At 42.1% G+C, this 19,683-nt stretch overlaps 1 protein-coding gene across 1 annotated transcript in view; it reads left to right on the forward strand.

Annotated features, from left to right (window-relative positions):
• Positions 1-19,683, forward strand: part of LOC128697365 (tetratricopeptide repeat protein 39C) — a 49,014-nt gene that overhangs the window by 19,128 nt on the left and 10,203 nt on the right. Inside the window, exons 6-11 of the mRNA XM_070094060.1 lie at positions 5,705-5,908; positions 7,255-7,423; positions 8,470-8,668; positions 11,158-11,276; positions 13,467-13,581; positions 19,386-19,591. Of these exons, the coding sequence (XP_069950161.1) occupies positions 5,705-5,908; positions 7,255-7,423; positions 8,470-8,668; positions 11,158-11,276; positions 13,467-13,581; positions 19,386-19,591 (1,012 nt within the window). The remainder of the gene's footprint in view (positions 1-5,704; positions 5,909-7,254; positions 7,424-8,469; positions 8,669-11,157; positions 11,277-13,466; positions 13,582-19,385; positions 19,592-19,683) is intronic.

Genomic DNA, 19,683 nt, shown 5'->3' on the forward strand with positions numbered 1-19,683 from the left:
CCAAATGCAAAGTCATGAAGATTGGGGAAGGGCAAAGAAGACCGCAGACACAATATAGTTTAGATGGCCAAAGACTGCAAACCTCACTAAAGGAAAAAGATCTGGGGGTGAGTATAACACCGAGCATATCTCCTGAGGCGCACATAAATCAGATAACTGCTGCAGCATACGGGCGCCTGGCAAACCTACGGATAGCGTTCCGATACCTCAATAAGGAGTCGTTCAAGACACTGTATACCATTTACGTCAGGCCCATACTGGAGTATGCAGCACCAGTTTGGAATCCACACCTAGTCAAGCACGTCAAGAAATTAGAGAAAGTGCAAAGGTTTGCAACAAGACTAGTCCCAGAGCTACGGGGATTGTCGTACGAAGAAAGGTTGAGGGAAATCGGCCTGACGACACTGGAGGCCAGGAGGGTCAGGGGAGACATGATAACGACATATAAAATACTGCGCAGAATAGACACGGTGGACAAAGACAGGATGTTCCAGAGATGGGACACATACACAAGAGGTCACAATTGGAAGTTGAAGACTCAGATGAATCAAAGGGATGTTAGGAAGTATTTCTTCAGTCATAGAGTAGTCAAGTCGTGGAATAGTCTAGAAAGTGAAGTAGTGGAGGCGGGAACCATACATAGTTTTAAGGCGAGGTATGATAAAACTCATGGAGCAGGGAGAGAGAGGACCTAGTAGCAATCAGTGAAGAGGCGGGGCCAGGAGCTATGACTCGACCCCTGCAACCACAAATAGGTGAGTACAAATAGGTGAGTACACACACCCACCCACCCACACACACACACACACACACACACACACACACACACACACACACACACACACACACACCCACACACACACACACACACACACACACACACACAGCCTTTAAAAGAAATGGTGAGGATTAAAAAGTGACATTAAATTCAAAGCAAGGCAGGAATAAACACAAGTGTACAGCACTAAGTAAAAGTGAAGCTGTGGAAAAAGACACTTATGTACAGTTCAGGACATTTATTAAAGGAAACGTTTCACCACGAGTGGCTTCTTCAGTCCTAATACTGAAGAAGCCACTCGTGGCAAAACGTTTCATTTAATAAATGTCCTGAACTGTACATAAGTGTCTTTTTCCAAATCTTGTCGGTATCACTATACCATTTCCTCAAGAGTAAGCTCTTAAGACAAACAAAGAAAAAGATATATGGTACAGGAGTGGAATGCATACTTACAGGTTTGATGGAAGCAGCTACTCAAGTGATTTCTCCACTGGTTAGAGATTCACACCTCACTTCCCACTGGGTGAAAAGGGGGAAGGGGGGGGGGGGAATAGCAGGAGCTAGACACTCCACGTGCCTTAACTAGCAGACTGCCAACAAACAACCATCACCCTACATTCATAATTTCCATACTCCTATATTGAACTTTTCCCTCACAGAAACAGCGAATGTATTAATAAAAACATAAACATATTCTTTTTTCAACGCACGAGCCGTATCCCACTGAGGTTGGGCGGCCCAAAAGGACCATTGAAAGTTTCTCCTTTTAATATATACAGGAGAAAGGGTTACTAGCCCCTTGCTCCCGGCATTTTAGTCGCCTCTTACGACACGCATGGCTTACGGAGGAAGAATTCTGTCCCACTTCCCCATGGAGATAAGAGGAAATAAACAAGAACAATAACTAGAAAGAAAATAGCAGAAAACCCAGAGGGGTGTGTATATATATGCTTGTACATGTATGTGTAGTGTGACCTAAGTGTAAGTAGAAGTAGCAAGACGTACCTGAAATCTTGCATGTTTATGAGACAGAAAAAAGGACACCAACAATCCTACCATCATGTAAAACAATTACAGGCTTTCGTTTTACACTCACTTGGCAGGACGGTAGTACCTCCCTGGGTGGTTGCTGTCTACCAACCTACTACCACAGGATGGTAGTACCTCCCTGGGTGGTTGTTGTCTACCAACCTACTACCACAGGATGGTAGTACCTCCCTGGGTGGTTGTTGTCTACCAACCTACTACCACAGGACGGTAGTACCTCCCTGGGTGGTTGTTGTCTACCAACCTACTACCACAGGACGGTAGTACCTCCCTGGGTGGTTGCTGTCTACCAACCTACTACCACAGGATGGTAGTACCTCCCTGGGTGGTTGCTGTCTACCAACCTACTACCACAGGACGGTAGTACCTCCCTGGGTGGTTGCTGTCTACCAACCTACTACCACAGGATGGTAGTACCTCCCTGGGTGGTTGCTGTCTACCAACCTACTACCACAGGACGGTAGTACCTCCCTGGGTGGTTGCTGTCTACCAACCTACTACCACAGGACGGTAGTACCTCCCTGGGTGGTTGCTGTCTACCAACCTACTACCACAGGACGGTAGTACCTCCCTGGGTGGTTGCTGTCTACCAACCTACTACCACATGACGGTAGTACCTCCCTGGGTGGTTGCTGTCTACCAACCTACTACCACAGGACGGTAGTACCTCCCTGGGTGGTTGCTGTCTACCAACCTACTACCACAGGATGGTAGTACCTCCCTGGGTGGTTGTTGTCTACCAACCTACTACCACAGGATGGTAGTACCTCCCTGGGTGGTTGTTGTCTACCAACCTACTACCACAGGACGGTAGTACCTCCCTGGGTGGTTGTTGTCTACCAACCTACTACCACAGGACGGTAGTACCTCCCTGGGTGGTTGTTGTCTACCAACCTACTACCACAGGACGGTAGTACCTCCCCGGGTGGTTGTTGTCTACCAACCTACTACCACAGGACGGTAGTACCTCCCTGGGTGGTTGCTGTCTACCAACCTACTACCACAGGACGGTAGTACCACCCTGGGTGGTTGTTGTCTACCAACCTACTACCACAGGACGGTAGTATCTCCCTGGGTTGTTGCTGTCTACCAACCTACTACCACAGGACGGTAGTATCTCCCTGGGTGGTTGCTGTCTACCAACCTACTACCACAGGACGGTAGTACCTCCCTGGGTGGTTGCTGTCTACCAACCTACTACCACAGGATGGTAGTACCTCCCTGGGTGGTTGGTGTCTACCAACCTACTACCACAGGACGGTAGTACCTCCCTGGGTGGTTGCTGTCTACCAACCTACTACCACAGGACGGTAGTACCTCCCTGGGTGGTTGTTGTCTACCAACCTACTACCACAGGACGGTAGTACCTCCCTGGGTGGTTGTTGTCTACCAACCTACTACCACAGGACGGTAGTACCTCCCTGGGTGGTTGCTGTCTACCAACCTACTACCACAGGACGGTAGTACCTCCCTGGGTGGTTGCTGTCTACCAACCTACTACCACAGGACGGTAGTACCTCCCTGGGTGGTTGTTGTCTACCAACCTACTACCACAGGACGGTAGTACCTCCCTGGGTAGTTGTTGTCTACCAACCTACTACCACAGGACGGTAGTACCTCCCTGGGTGGTTGTTGTCTACCAACCTACTACCACAGGATGGTAGTACCTCCCTGGGTGGTTGCTGTCTACCAACCTACTACCACAGGACGGTAGTACCTCCCTGGGTGGTTGCTGTCTACCAACCTACTACCACAGGACGGTAGTACCTCCCTGGGTGGTTGTTGTCTACCAACCTACTACCACAGGACGGTAGTACCTCCCTGGGTGGTTGTTGTCTACCAACCTACTACCACAGGACGGTAGTACCTCCCTGGGTGGTTGCTGTCTACCAACCTACTACCACAGGACGGTAGTACCTCCCTGGGTGGTTGCTGTCTACCAACCTACTACCACAGGACGGTAGTACCTCCCTGGGTGGTTGTTGTCTACCAACCTACTACCACAGGACGGTAGTACCTCCCTGGGTAGTTGTTGTCTACCAACCTACTACCACAGGACGGTAGTACCTCCCTGGGTGGTTGGTGTCTACCAACCTACTACCACAGGACGGTAGTACCTCCCTGGTGGTTGGTGTCTACCAACCTACTACCACAGGATGGTAGTACCTCCCTGGGTGGTTGGTGTCTACCAACCTACTACCACAGGATGGTAGTACCTCCCTGGTGGTTGGTGTCTACCAACCTACTACCACAGGATGGTAGTACCTCCCTGGTGGTTGGTGTCTACCAACCTACTACCACAGGATGGTAGTACCTCCCTGGTGGTTGGTGTCTACCAACCTACTACCACAGGATGGTAGTACCTCCATGGGTGGTTGGTGTCTACCAACCTACTACCACAGGATGGTAGTACCTCCATGGGTGGTTGGTGTCTACCAACCTACTACCACAGGATGGTAGTACCTCCATGGGTGGTTGGTGTCTACCAACCTACTACCACAGGATGGTAGTACCTCCCTGGGTGGTTGGTGTCTACCAACCTACTACCACAGGATGGTAGTACCTCCCTGGTGGTTGGTGTCTACCAACCTACTACCACAGGATGGTAGTACCTCCCTGGGTGGTTGGTGTCTACCAACCTACTACCACAGGATGGTAGTACCTCCATGGGTGGTTGGTGTCTACCAACCTACTACCACAGGATGGTAGTACCTCCATGGGTGGTTGGTGTCTACCAACCTACTACCACAGGATGGTAGTACCTCCCTGGTGGTTGGTGTCTACCAACCTACTACCACAGGATGGTAGTACCTCCCTGGTGGTTGGTGTCTACCAACCTACTACCACAGGATGGTAGTACCTCCCTGGTGGTTGGTGTCTACCAACCTACTACCACAGGACGGTAGTACCTCCCTGGTGGTTGGTGTCTACCAACCTACTACCACATGACGGTAGTACCTCCCTGGGTGGTTGCTGTCTACCAACCTACTACCACAGGACGGTAGTACCTCCCTGGTGGTTGGTGTCTACCAACCTACTACCACAGGACGGTAGTACCTCTCTGGGTGGTTGCTGTCTACCAACCTACTACCACAGGACGGTAGTACCTCCCTGGGTGGTTGCTGTCTACCAACCTACTACCACAGGACGGTAGTACCTCCCTGGGTGGTTGCTGTCGACCAACCTACTACCACAGGACGGTAGTACCTCCCTGGTGGTTGGTGTCTACCAACCTACTAACTAGAATAAACATATTATCAAGCTTATATATGCATTTGAAAGGGAAAAAAGGGTATGATTCACTTTACAGTGATTTTTGCTGTACAGCAGCAGCCTGAAACCTAGCTGCTGTATACATTACAGTGAAGAAAATATGCCTGTGCATTTCAGTAAAGAAAAAAATGTCCATTTCAGACCAAATATATATTCTTTAAAAAATTACCCTCTCTCTTGGAATAGATTCATAGCTTTCAGAGTCTCTCATTCATTTATTCAGGAAAAAATCAATGCACTTGCTCACAGTTATAACTGGATTGGTACATGTATCATTGCCACACCATGAATGAATGATGTGTATAGTACATTGTTTTATGTGATAACCGTACTTGTGCTGATTGACACTCAGGATAATATTGCGAGTTTTGTCTTCAGGTGGCACTTCTGTCAGTGTCTGGGATCAGCATTCCATGTTTTTCCTCAACTCTCTGACTCTATCTTAAGTATTTTCTTCAATTTTCTTTCTGCCACGACAGTGAGTGAATGTTTGAAAGATTTGCATCATTGCTTAACACATTTTTATTGATACTGCTGACTTAACACATTATTTGTTGCTGTATTTTTATGAATACTGTATAATTATGTACTATGTCTGCATTTCAGTAGGCCTTTACCACCTGACATGGTATCTAGGCTGATGGCTTCTGTTAGTTTTGGGTACGGCCTGTTCCAGTTGTGCATGTCCCTCCTACCACCATCTTTGCTCCGACTTGTTCATGTTCTTGGACTGCAGGGTGACAGATTGGCTGGCCTCTCAGCTCTCATGTTCGCACGTAAATCACATGACATGAGAGCTCCACTAGCAACGTAAGTAGATGAAAAGACACTTGTGGCAGCCATTCTTCTGCTTCGTGTTTGTTGAGTTGTAAACCTTTTTTTTAACGTGCTGTCATTGTGATTAGACATTGTTTATTATACAGTAAGATACTGTATATAATATATGTTTAATACCATGCAAAATGGAATGAGAGAGAGATTTGAAGGCTACTTGGCAGAGGAAAGCATATTTTACTTATTTGTGTATATACCTCTGAGAGTTTATTGTGCTTCTCATTTTAGGTATTAGAGTATCCTTAGGTATTAGAGTATTCTTGCTAGTTAGTATTAATAACTAGGTGGAATGCAGGCTAAATAACCTTTAGCAAGTCAAAAGGCCTTTCACCTAACAAACAGCAAATGTACACATGCTCTCTGCAATCTACAGAGCAAACTGGATGGCTGGTATTGCATGCCACGAGTTGCTACTGCTATGTTGCTACAATTCAGTTAAGGGCTCCACCACTGTAGGGAGTGCCTGCCAGTCACAATAGCCCTCTTATCTTCTTGGAAGGTGTTCTGGGGGTCAGTGCCTCTATGACCTGGTTCATGACCAGGTCCAGTAGATTTACCACTACTGTATTTACAGATCTTATGAATCCAATTGATTGGGTAATCCTAGGATTATAACTGCATCAGGATACTTTTCTTCTGACAAGTGACAGAAATATTACACATTCTGTAGTGCAATATTAACAGTTCATAATGTGAGGCAGAAGTCCAGGGCACATTTTTGAATCTAGGAAAAGGTTAACTTATCCAGTTTATTAGAAACCTGTATCAAAAGTGTGTGCCTATTTGAAGTTTGCATTTAGTAAGTGGTGGATAGTAGAGAGACTGCAAAGCTGTGAAACAATGCTCACAAATCAAAATAATTGTTTAAGCTCCATGTTAAAGTATGTATACTGGTATTATAATCTGAGATAATGCTGTTTCCCAAGAAGAATTCATTAAGTTATGTGGGCCATCAGCAACAACAGCCTGGTTCATCAGGTAAGCACCAGACAAGCTTGGCCCAGGGCCAGGCTGTGTGGAAGTAGGGAAAATTTAAACCCGTCAGAGGTCACATTACAATAGCAGGTTAACGGTGTGTATTCCTTACAAGGAAAAGCCCTTAGTTGTATAATGTTTAGGGCAGTCTTAAGCTAGAACTAATACTAACAATATAAAAATAATAAAATATGTTGGACAGTATACTGTGTATATATATGTAATACAGTATTAGTACACTTTAAAATATAAAATTACATATTATTGTAATACAAATTATATCAGCCATTATTTCTTGGTATCACTGTTAACTAACAAATGATTTGGGTGATTATCCTGCACTCCAGCTTAACACTGCTCTGGTACCACACTATTGTCCGGCCATTTTTTGCCCTGGATGGGAGCAAGGTGAGAGCAGGGGTCGAGGCTGCTCACCTCCTGCTGCAGGAAGCCCAGCAAAACTATGCACAGTCTGCCCTCTTCCTCTTCTTCCGTGGTAGAGTCCAGAGACTTCAGGTGAGTCCTCTAAACCCTCGTTTACCCAAGAGATTCAACATGATTCATGACCATGTATCTTTGGTAAATGCTTGTCCTGCTATACACAAAATTCCAAAAACTTACTATTAATGCAGTAATAAGACACTGGCAGTGTATATGTAGCAAGAAAACAGAATCTGTAAATCTCTAAAGTATCCCTAACAAACATAGAGGCAGGTCTTCAGACAAATTATTCAAGGAATGTGACAGTATAAGAAAACTAAAATGGAGTAAAAATTCATAGTTGGTAAGTAATGTGTATGAGTTCATGGAACGGACAGGATTTAGATTCGTAGCAAGCAAGTCCTACAGCTGTGTTATCACGATTTTGCCAGTTATTGTCTTTGATTCATGTGAATATAAACTGTTGCCAGAGAGCTCTGTTAAGACATAAAAAAAAGATAATATTTTTTAAACACACTGGCCATCTCCCACCAAGGCAGGGTGACCCAGAAAAGATACAAAAGTTTTTCTTTTTACATTTTTACCTACTGTCATGCAGTGCATGACACTTGGTGCAGATCTCTTGCTTATGTCTATTATCCTGTATTTGTTGTTTGAGTCTGATACATAACAAAAATCTCAGCTCAGCCTCCTTAACAGTTGTTGGTCTTTTATTGTTAATCAGAATCACCATTAAATTCATTGTCACTAAATTTTTAACTCCAGGGTTTTGCTGTTCTTCCTCTGCCTTGTTTTTGCTCATCAGAATACAGTATTGACTTTGTGTATTATTGCATTTATTGGTAGATGTTGAATTTTAGTTAAATGATGTTAACCTAGCTTATATAGTGTATGTAGAGAAATTGCCTTAAGCATATAGAGTAAAAAAGAGTTAGCATTAGGACAGGTTATAAAATCACACTACAGAGAGCAGATAATGATTAATTTGATTGCAATGATAATAAAATGGAGAGCAGAACTCTTAGTCATTCGAGTATAGTATATGAGAGTTCTGTTAGTTAGCTCTTTGTTTGGAGATGAACTACTGTACTTCAGTAATACAGGGAAGTGTATTTCCTCAGGGTGACATCAGTGGGGCCCTGATGTCTTACCGAGGAGCCCTACAAGTGTCTCCCCAGAGAGAGCTGCAGCTGCTGGCCCTACATGAGGTAGCCTGGTGCCACCTCTTACAGTTAAACTGGAGTCATGCCCAAGGTGCCTTTGCTAACCTCAAGAAGGAATCTAGATGGTCCAAGAGCTTCTATGCCTATTTATCTGCTGGTATGTTGGTTATGTGCGAGACGTAGCTTCATGAAGTGGACACGACAGAGTTGGATGAAGTGGATGCATAATATAAATAAGAGTTAACGTAAGAGTGTGGCAATAGCATTATGTCTAAACACTTTTTCAGTTATTTAATTTACTCTACTTCAGGCGCAGTGGTGGTTGGCTAATAGCATTTTAATGTATCATATGGAAGACTAATTACATGAGTAATTTTTGAAGTTTTGAATTCAGAAACTTTATTTCTTTGATGCAGTATACAATTAATATAGTTTACATGTAATAAAATATTGTTAAGCACAAAAGAAAGCTACTAGCATGCAGTGCATTTCGAGCAACAGCAAATATAAAATTTATAAAATCCATAGACTCCAACCATGGTTGTTTAATATATTTATAAATGGGGTTGTAAAAGAAGTAAATGCTAGGGTGTTCGGGAGAGGGGTGGGATTAAATTATGGGGAATCAAATACAAAATGGGAATTGACACAGTTACTTTTTGCTGATTCTCCATGGGAAAGTGGAACAGAATTCTTCCTCCGTAAGCCATGCGTGTTGTAAGAGGCGACTAAAATGCCGGGAGCAAGGGGCTAGTAACCTCTTCTCCTGTATATATTACTAAATGTAAAAGGAGAAACTTTCGTTTTTCCTTTTGGGCCACCCCACCTCGGTGGGATACGACCGGTGTGTTGAAAGAAGAAGACTTTTTGCTGATGATACTGTGCTTATGGGAGATTCTAAAGAAAAATTGCAAAGGTTAGTGGACGAGTTTGGGAGTGTGTGTAAAGGTAGAAAATTGAAAGTGAACATAGAAAAGGGTAAGGTGATGAGGGTATCAAATGATTTAGATAAAGAAAAATTGGATATCAAATTGGGGAGGAGGAGTACGGAAGAAGTGAATGTTTTCAGATATTTGGGAGTTGACGTGTCAGCGGATGGATTTATGAAATGAAGTTAATCATAGAAATGATGAAGAAAAAAAGGCGAGTGGTGCATTGAGGAATATGTGGAGGCAAAGAAGGGAATGTATGAAAGTATAGTAGTACTAACACTCTTATATGGGTATGAAGCTTGGGTTGTAAATGCTGCAGTGAGGAGGCAGTGTGCGGTGTAAATATTATGCAGAAAATTCGGAGTGTGGAAGTTAGGAGAAGGTGTGGAGTTAATAAAAGTATTAGTCAGAGGGCTGAAGAGGGGTTGTTGAGGTGGTTTGGTCATTTAGAGAGAATGGATCAAAGTAGAATGACATGCAGAGCGTATAAATCTGTAGGGGAAGGAAGGCGGGGTAAGGGGTCGTTCTCGAAAAGGTTGGAGGGAGGGGGTAAAGGAGGTTTTGTGGGTGAGGGGCTTGGACTTCCAGCAAGCGTGCGTGAGCATGTTAGATAGGAGTGAATGGAGACGAATGGTATTTGGGACCTGACGAGCTGTTGGAGTGTAAGCAGGGTAATATTTAGTGAAGGGATTCAGGATAACTGGTTATTTTTATATAGCCGGACTTGAGTCCTGGAAATGGGAAGTACAATGCCTGCACTTTAAAGGAGGGTTTTGGGATATTGGCAGTTTGGAGGGATATGTTATGTATCTTTATATGTATATGCTTCTAAACTGTTGTATTCTGAGCACCTCTGCAAAAACATTGATTATGTGTGAGTGAGGTGAAAGTGTTGAATGATGATGAAAGTATTTTCTTTCTTTTTGGGTCACCCTGCCTCGGTGGGAGACGGCCGACTTGTTTAAAAAAAAAAAAAAACTCCGAAAGTGCTCTGCTATTTTTCATGAAAAAATTTTACGTCATGAAAAACAGTGATGTACATTACTTGAGAAGTTGATCAAAGATCAGGTATTCAAAAGTTACACTCTAGGGAACAACCCTTGAAACTATGCGGGCATTTTTACAATATAGTAGGTGTATAAATATACCTAGTTGAATGAATCTTACTGTGGCCAGCTGGCCCAGTGGTTTACACACTGGCCTGGAGTTTAACCACTCACTTGCCATGGGTTCTAACCCCACCCATTCTGTTTTTTGTTTTTTTTGTAATCGTGTTTATACAATTTCGCGAGTCATCATAAAAGTCTTGAGTGCATCTCAGATTTAATTTGTCTTTATTAAATTATAAAGAAGGAATAAGGAATGATTAATGAAACAAATTGATTAAATTCTGTTACTCAGTTTTTATACATTTTAGCTGACAAGAACTGTGTGTACAATAGCTGCCTAAGCTACAAAACTCTGCACTTGCAAACTGTACACTTAGGAACTAATTAAATTTTTACAACTGCCAATATGCAGTACAGTTGTATGAAACAGCCATTATTTATACCAGGTTTCTATGGCAACAACTTGTTTGTAAGTTTAAACATCTGGAATACAACTAGTTTTTAAGCTTATTGTTTACCGTATTTGATGGTTAAGCTTTTTAATGTATTGCGATCTACTGTGCAGTATAGCTTAGTGTAACACCTTAACACTGTATTTCCCTCAGTGTGTCTAGGAGCATCAGGTAAATTAGAAGAGTGTGTGAAAGGGATGATGGAAGTTCCAACCCTCGTCCGCCGCTCCAGTCACGCTCTAGAGGCATTCTTGATGCGTCGGGCACTCAAGGTATGACCAGCAAACAAGAGGCAAAAAGTAATAATGTAAAGAACTGTAAATTATTTGGAATTTATGTCAGTAAGATAGATCAGTGTTTCTCATTCTACCTGCCATACAACCAGCCAATATAATGGTTACCCCCCCACTCAGGGTCCTCATAGGGGCTGTCAACAACTGTTTGAGAAGCACTGACCTCAATGTTTCTATCCTCGACACATGAAAAATTAAATAGCTAAAAAACATTACTATTGTCTTAACACACTGGCCAATTCCCACTAATGGAAGATAACCCAAAGAATGATGTACACTCACCATCATTCATTCACTTTTATGATTATTATATTAAAAAGTGCTAACTCATAAAGGTGCCTGAGTAATGAAAGGAGTTGGGTTTAGGGTATAATTTGATCTGGTCAGAAGTAAGGGCAGCTCTAGTTACTTTAAACCTTTCATAACCATCAAAGCACATTTTTGCAGAATGGATAGATGTGTGAGGAATATGGGAGAGCGAGAAGGATGAGAGGAAAGGTGGGCTATGGGTTGTGGGATGGAAGGTGAGGGCAAAGGAATAAAGAATGTCAAATTGAGCCTTGGGTTTATAGTTCAGGTTTGTACTACTTTGTTGGTATGAGTGTATAGAATTGCTTTTTTTTTTAAACCTTAAACTGTCCAAACGTAGATCTACATTTTTGCGCGTAGTGCTCCGACCTTGATTTTTCTCCATAAGAAAGCATGTAAAAAAACTTAGATCTGTGTTCAAAGCACTACACGAGCAAACGTAGATCTACATTTGGATAGTTTAAGGGTTAATATGGCTAATATTACAAGCATCTGGACTGATGCTTGTAATATTTTGTAGTGGTGTGTGAGTAGTAGTAGGTAGGTAACAGAGCTATAGCTCTGAGGTGTAGTTTGTGTCTTTGATACATAATGAGTAGTGATTGAAAGAGCTAGCTGGTGTGTTAGCATGAGTGGAAGGTAACATGATGGGGGTGTTGACAAGTAGCATGTATAATTAGTATAATTGGGGGAGGGGTGATTGGCAGTGTTTGTGAGTGTATTTATGTAAATTTGTACATTTTTTAACATACCAGCTGTCTCCCCCAGGGTAGGGTGACCCCCAAAAAGGACACACATTCAACATCATTCACTCAATAGCTATCTTACCAGAAGAGCACAGACAAAGTAATTCAAGAAACACTCCAAACCGTAGTATCTCCACAACTCTTCACAGTTCAGGCACTATACTTTTCACCTCCAGAGCTCAAGTCTGGCTAATTAATTTCTCTGAATCCCTTCTTATGTAAGTGTTATCTTGCTCACTCTCCAACAGCATGTCAAACATAAAACCTGCTTGTCTCCATCGATCTAACATGCTTACCCAAGCCTGTTGGATGCTCATGCCCCAAGCACTTGAAACCTCTTTTACCCCTTCCCTCCAACCTTTCTTTGGATGACCCTCATCCCTCCAACCCTTCTTTGGATGACCCTCATCCCTCCAACCCTTCTTTGGATGACCCTCATCTCTCCAACCCTTCTTTGGATGACCCTCATCCCTCCAACCCTTCTTTGGATGACCCTCATCCCTCCAACCCTTCTTTGGATAACCCTCATTCCTCCAACCCTTCTTTGGATGACTCTCATCTCTCCAACCTTTCTTTAGATGACCCTCATCCCTCCAACCCTTCTTTGGATAACCCTCATTCCTCCAACCCTTCTTTGGATGACTCTCATCTCTCCAACCTTTCTTTGGATGACCCTCATCCCTCCTTCCACTCAGTATGTATTTATACACCCTGGTCATCTTACTCTTCTCCAGCCTCTAGATGCCTCAGCAATCCATCGTCAGCCCTCTGAATTATATTTTGAACCCCTACACTTTCTTTTAATTTGTACACTCCAAAGTCTGCACAGTATTCACACCATACATTGCCTCCCGTCTTTGTCTCATTAGTGTTTTACAGTCCATACTTCACACCAACATAAAAGCATTGTTACCTCTGCACTCTAATACATTTCCTCTTTTACCTCCATAAAGGCAAACAGAAAAGGGAGGGGAACTTAATAAGTACTATGCTTGTTTTTTATTTACTTTGATAATATGGCCTAATTATACGAGGTTCACCTAGGTTGAATACCCAAGTGTATACTTTTTTCTATCTATACACAGCACATTTTAATTTTGTTTACATATTCCAGGCCAAAAGTGAAACTTTAACCAAGAACTGCTGTCTTCTACGTGCCTATGAGCTTCTGTACATGTGGAATGCTCTCTCCTCCTGTTCTTTACAGCATCGCTTGCAGATGGTTGAAGGTAGGTATGCATGGGTATTCCTTGGAACCTTTCCAGGAGGAGCAAGGATTTCCAGGAGGAGCAAGGGTTTCCAAGAAGGAGCAAGGGGATAGGCAAGCCATCACTGTGGTTATTTTCCCTTAAAACAGGCCTAATCTAGCATAGGGACAACTGACCCCCCCCTTACCCTACCCTCTTCCAGCAGACACCCAATGATACACTGTATTTAGTTTTTTATTTTTTCAACGAACCGGCTGCATCCCACCGAGGCAGGGTGATCTAAAAAGAAAAACAAAAGTGTCTCTTTTTAAATTTAGTACAGGTTGGTCATCACTAATCTGGCAATTGGTAATCTGGTTCCATCAGTAATCCAGCACAAATTTCAGCTAGCATAATTTCAAATTTCTAGGGTCGCCACACCAAACTGCCGCTACTGTTTGGTGATACTACTTGCTGCATAAGTCATTCCAATTTCTTTTTCTCCATTTATTGTTATAATCTGCTCACTTTTAACCCTAGCCATGGTTCCAACAAATAAAAGAAATGCTTTTCATTGTGTAAAGTACATACACCGTACATTGTCCATAAAAGATAAGGTGGCTTTGAAGCCGCTGTCGGTCGCCATGAGCTCGGCTCACTCAGATAAGCTGTGACCGGTAAATTTGGGCCTACATATGAGAGAATAGGCCTGTGTGGTAAGTGTGCACTATATAAAAAAAATTCTGCACCATGCAGTGCTTAATGAGAAAAAACGGTGACTGCTTTTGGTGTAAAAACGACTGGTGTATTTTCGTATGGTTTGTATGGTTGTATTCTCGTCTTTTTGGTCTCATTTGATAGAATGGAAGATATATTACAGAAATAGATGTAATTTTGATTGGTTTCACACTGGAAAGTACAGTGGAACCTTGGTTTTTGTATGCCCTAATTTGTATGTAAAACTAGTTTTTTTTTTTTTTTTTTAAACAAGTCGGAAGTCTCCCACCGAGGCAGGATGACCCAAAAAAGAAAGAAAATACTTTCATCATCATTCAACACTTTCACCTTACTCATACATAATAACTGCTTTTGCAGAGGTGCTCAGAACACAACAGTTTAGAAGCATATACATATAAAGATACACAACATATCCCTCCAAACTGCCAGTATCCCAAACCCCTCCTTTAAAGTGCAGGCATTGTACTTCCCATTTCCAGTACTCAAGTCCGGCTATATAAAAATAACAGTTTCCCTGAAACTCTTCGCTAAATATTACCCTGCTCACACACCAACAGATCGTCAGGTCCCAAATACCACTCGTCTCCATTCACTCCTATCTAACATGCTCATACATGCTTGCTGAAAGTCCAAGCCCCTCGCCCACAAAACCTCCTTTACCCCCTCCCTCCAACCTTTTCGAGGACGACCTCTACCCCGCCTTCCTTTCCCTACAGATTTATACGCTCTCCATGTCATCCTACTAAAACTATAGTTCTTCTTTCAACACACCGGCCGTATCCCACCGAGGCGGGGTGGCCCAAAAGGAAAAACGAAAGTTTCTCCTTTTACATTTAGTAATATAAACAGGAGAAGGGGTTACTAGCCCCTTGCTTCCGGCATTTTAGTTGCCTCTTACAGCACGCATGGCTTACGGAGGAAGAATTCTGTTCCACTTCCCCATGGAGATAAGAGGAAATAAACAAGAACAAGAACTAGAAAGAAAATAGCAGAAAACCCAGAGGGGTGTGTGTATATATATGCTTGTATATTGGCAGTTTGGAGGGATATGTTGTGTATCTTTATACGTATATGCTTCTAAACTGTTGTATTCTGAGCACCTCTGCAAAAGCAGTGATAATGTGTGAGTGTGGTGAAAGTGTTGAATGATGATGAAAGTATTTTCTTTTTGGGGATTTTCTTTCTTTTTTGGGTCACCCTGCCTCGGTGGGAGACGACCAACTTGTTGAAAAAAAAAAAAAAAAAATGTATGTGTAGTGTGACCTAAGTGTAAGTAGAAGTAGCAAGACGTGCCTGAAATCTTGCATGTTTTTGAGACAGAAAAAAGGACACCAACAATCCTACCATCATGTAAAACAATTACAGGCTTTCGTTTTACACTCACTTGGCAAGACGGTAGTACCTCCCTGGGTGGTTGCTGTCTACCAACCTACTACCTAGGAAAACTATTGTTATTCTCTATAAAATGTATTTTTGGATAATAGTATTTTTGGGTGTTTGGAACGGATTAATTGGATTTACATTATTTCTTATGGGAAATATTAACAAAAAATACATTTTAGAGAGAATAACTATAGTTTTATATACAAACTAGGGCATATGAAAACTGAGGTTCCACTGTACCTTAAAACTGAGCTCGAAGTAGTGTAAATGTTTGATTTTTGCCAATGTTCAAGAGTAAACAAGTGATGTCACCATCCAATACATGTCCAACTGGCTGGTCTACACAGTCACGAATGGGTTGATATTATTTATACAATTATTACAATAATGCAGAAGTCTGAATAACAGCAAATCTTCTATTTTTTGTGTGAATAAAAATTCAAAAGAGGGGCCTGGAGACAAGACTAATGAACAGAGAAAATGTTATTTTAGTGCTAGGAATATCTACATTGATTATTCTGAACCCTATTTTGAAACTGGCATCTCTTGAAATTTGTGTGAAATTGGCCAAATTACCAATTTCTGACCACTTTATTGGGTAGTTGAAATAGGTAAATGTGCGGTTTCTTGTACTCGCTTGAAAGAATAGAAGGAATACTATGGAACAATGGAATGGGCCAAATATAGGGCGTGAAGTGGGTGAAATCGCCGATGCGTAAATATTGCTGTTGGGTTAAGTGTATTCTAACCTAACCATTCTGTAATCTGGCACCCTGCAGGTCCCAGTGATGCCAGATTAGTGATGGTCAACCTGTATTGTATACAGATGAAGGGGTTACTACCCCCTTCCTCCTAGCATTTTAGTTGCCTTTTATGACACACACTTCCCCATGGAGAATTTATTTTATACCGTCTACCAATTAATTTTCTAGAATACTAAAATGGGAGTTATGAAGCACAGACTTTCTGAAGAAATTTTTGAAAATTTAAATATATACAGGTCCACATCTCTTTATCCAAATCCCTAGGGGCCAGTAGTGTTTTGAATTTCAGAATGAAGGTGGGGTCTAGGGCAGCACCTCATAATCGAACAATAACACTGCAGCACAAACATATGAATACTAACACTAAGTAGGATAAATAAAAACTACAAATACTGCTGCAGTTTATTTATAAAGTAATATATTGATAAATGAAATAATGGGATAATTATAGACCAGGAACGTGATTCTCAAGACAGTTGACAGACTGCGTTTTTAAAGACTTCTTCAAGTGTCATCTCTCTTATTAACATAGGTTTATGTCTAAGCAATCTCTCTCTAACTGAACAAATTACCATAATCTCTTGCTAACTGATAAATGCACGTTGTTCAAGGCCAGCAATTAACTGATCACACATTTTCACCATATCTATGGGGACATTCTTCACTAAGACACCGCACAGACACACCACGATCAAGCTTCTGTGGTAACTCTACTTTCTGCATTATTGATAATGTCAGATGCTTCCTTTTCTTTTTCTCACTGTTGCCCATAGGGGTATCTGCAGCTCTTCTTGACATTTTCACAGCCACAAAATAAAAAGCAAAAACAAAACATCAGCCAACAGCAGACGCACGCGTGTGAACACTACAAGCTCTGAGAGACAACTGACGCCTGCCACTCTGGCTGTCAGCGTTGGGTCACACTGCCACATGGCGGTGTTGGAGTTATGTAGAGATGACTGACACTCCATACTCCACGAAAAAACTTCAGTTTTCGGAACTTTTTGAATTTCAGAATTTCGGATAAAGGGATGTGGACCTATATTGTAAATGGGGTACAAATTCTACATGTTTAGAGCTGAAACTTTGATAAATTATTGTTGTGAACCAGATTTCAAGGAGAAAGTAATAGAATAAATCTGGAGCATTCTTCCAATGGCCTGGTAAAGTGAAACTTTGCCAGATGATTGTAAAAAAAATTGTGCCAGTTAAAATTGTGTGAACATTGTGAGAGTTGGAACCATTGAGACGTGTCTTCTTTGTGTGTTACAGTTTTAGTAGGTGAATGACAGTGGATATTGTCTGAGTATAGATAATAACTAGGAAGCAAGATGTGAAAGGTAAGTCTTATGTGGATTGAGTATGAGGCACAACAGTTGTATGGAAAAGTTGAATGCTAATGAAGTTGTGGCAAAAATACATTAGAATGGGATGAAATGAAGGGTTTTGGTCTCTGTTCATTAATGAATAACTAAAGTGTAATGAACATTTGTCAATGCTCAGTAATAACCCACATGGAGACAAACTCAAAAAATTAATTCATCAGTATATTTTAACCCCTTTTTATTATTATTATAATCAAGGGGGAAGCACTAAACCCGGAGGATTATACAGCGCCTGGGGGGGATTTGGAAGGCATTCAGGCTTAATTCGAGGAACTGGAGCACAGATCCAATTCCCTAAATCAAGAGCCCCTCACCAACATCAAGGAACCTTCCTTGAGGGGTTCAACCCCTTTTAAATTTTGTAAAAAAAAAAAAAAAAAAAAAAAAGTGCAAATGACTTAGTATTAGCCTCCTCCTCTTTCTCATTACAATACATTACTTTGCATACTTTATTTCTTGAAATCCATGTAAACTTAAATGAAGTTAACAAAAAAGGCACAATACCATGACTGGAACAATACGCAAATAACCCAAACATAGAAGAGAGGAGCTTGCAACGACGTTTCGGTCTGATTTGGACCATTTACAAAGTCACACTAACAAAAAGGAGAGAAGGAGGGAGTATATATAGGCCAGCAGACAGGAATGGGAGCAAGAGAGGTAGTAGTGGAGGTAGTAGTAGTAGTAGTAGTAGTGGAGTCAGATACTAAGAAAGAGGAGCACTGCAAGGGAGCTAGGGGCCCACAGAAGGTAGGAGCAAGAACACAGAAGAAAAAAAATAATACAGGACAAAAACCCAAGGCAAAATGAAGAAAATCCAAAGGAGAAAGAGGAAAGGGGAAAAGGGAGAAGGGGAAAAAAAGAATCAGGTTAATTCATGGGTGTTCTGGAGCTTGGAGCATTTTACAATACGTGTATAATGGGAAAGGAAGGCACCTACAGATACAAAGCCAGGACTAAGATTCATACAAGGAAAATTGTGTCTACCTGGAGGGCATCCCGGGGATCAATGCCCCTGCGGCCTGGTCCATGACCAGGCCTCCTGGTGGATCAGGGCCTGTTACTGATGGCTGCACATAGTCCAACGTACAAACCACAGCCTAGCTGTAGATTCAACCAAATAGCTCTGTCTCTGTAGATGCCTTCCTTTCCCATTATATTGTAAAAATGCTCCAAACTTCAGAACACCCATGACTTAACCTGATTCTTTTTTCCCTTTCTCCCTCTCCCTCTTCCCCTTTCCTCTTTCTCCTTTGGGCTTTCTTTCTTCTTTCTTCCCCCCCCCTCTCTGTATTCTTGCTCCTATCCTCTGTGGGTCCCTAGCTCCCTTGCAGTGCTCCTCTTTCTTAATATTTGACTGACACCACTACCATTACTACTACCACCTCCATTACTACCTTTTTTGCTCCTGTCCCTGTCTGCTGGCCTATGTATACTCCCTCCTTCTCTCCTTTTTGTTAGTGTGACTCTGTAAATGGTCCAAGTCAGACTGAAACGTTGTAAGCTCCTCTCTTCTATGTGCGGGTTATTTGTGTATTGAATGAAGTTTGTAATGCTTTTCTCTAAACTGTTTCAGAGTGCCAGACAATGGAGGACTGTGGAGACCATGAAGGTCTTCGACATTTGATTGTGGCAGCTATCCTCGACACTCTGGGTTCTGTAGACGATGCTGTTGAACACTTTCGCCTTAGTGTGCAGCATGGACTCCTCAACCCTGAAGAACTGTGTGTTCCGGCCTTTGCATTGTATGAGTTAGGTCTCCTCCTGGGTGCTAGTGATGAGGTAATTAGTGAAGAGACAAAATATTTTATGTTTTCATTTTTGGTGGTAATAAAAGATTTAGTACCAATAGTCATTGTGCAGTATTCGTCAAG

This window comes from Cherax quadricarinatus, chromosome 44 (assembly GCF_038502225.1).
Source record: "Cherax quadricarinatus isolate ZL_2023a chromosome 44, ASM3850222v1, whole genome shotgun sequence".
Taxonomy (NCBI): Eukaryota; Metazoa; Arthropoda; class Malacostraca; order Decapoda; family Parastacidae; genus Cherax; species Cherax quadricarinatus.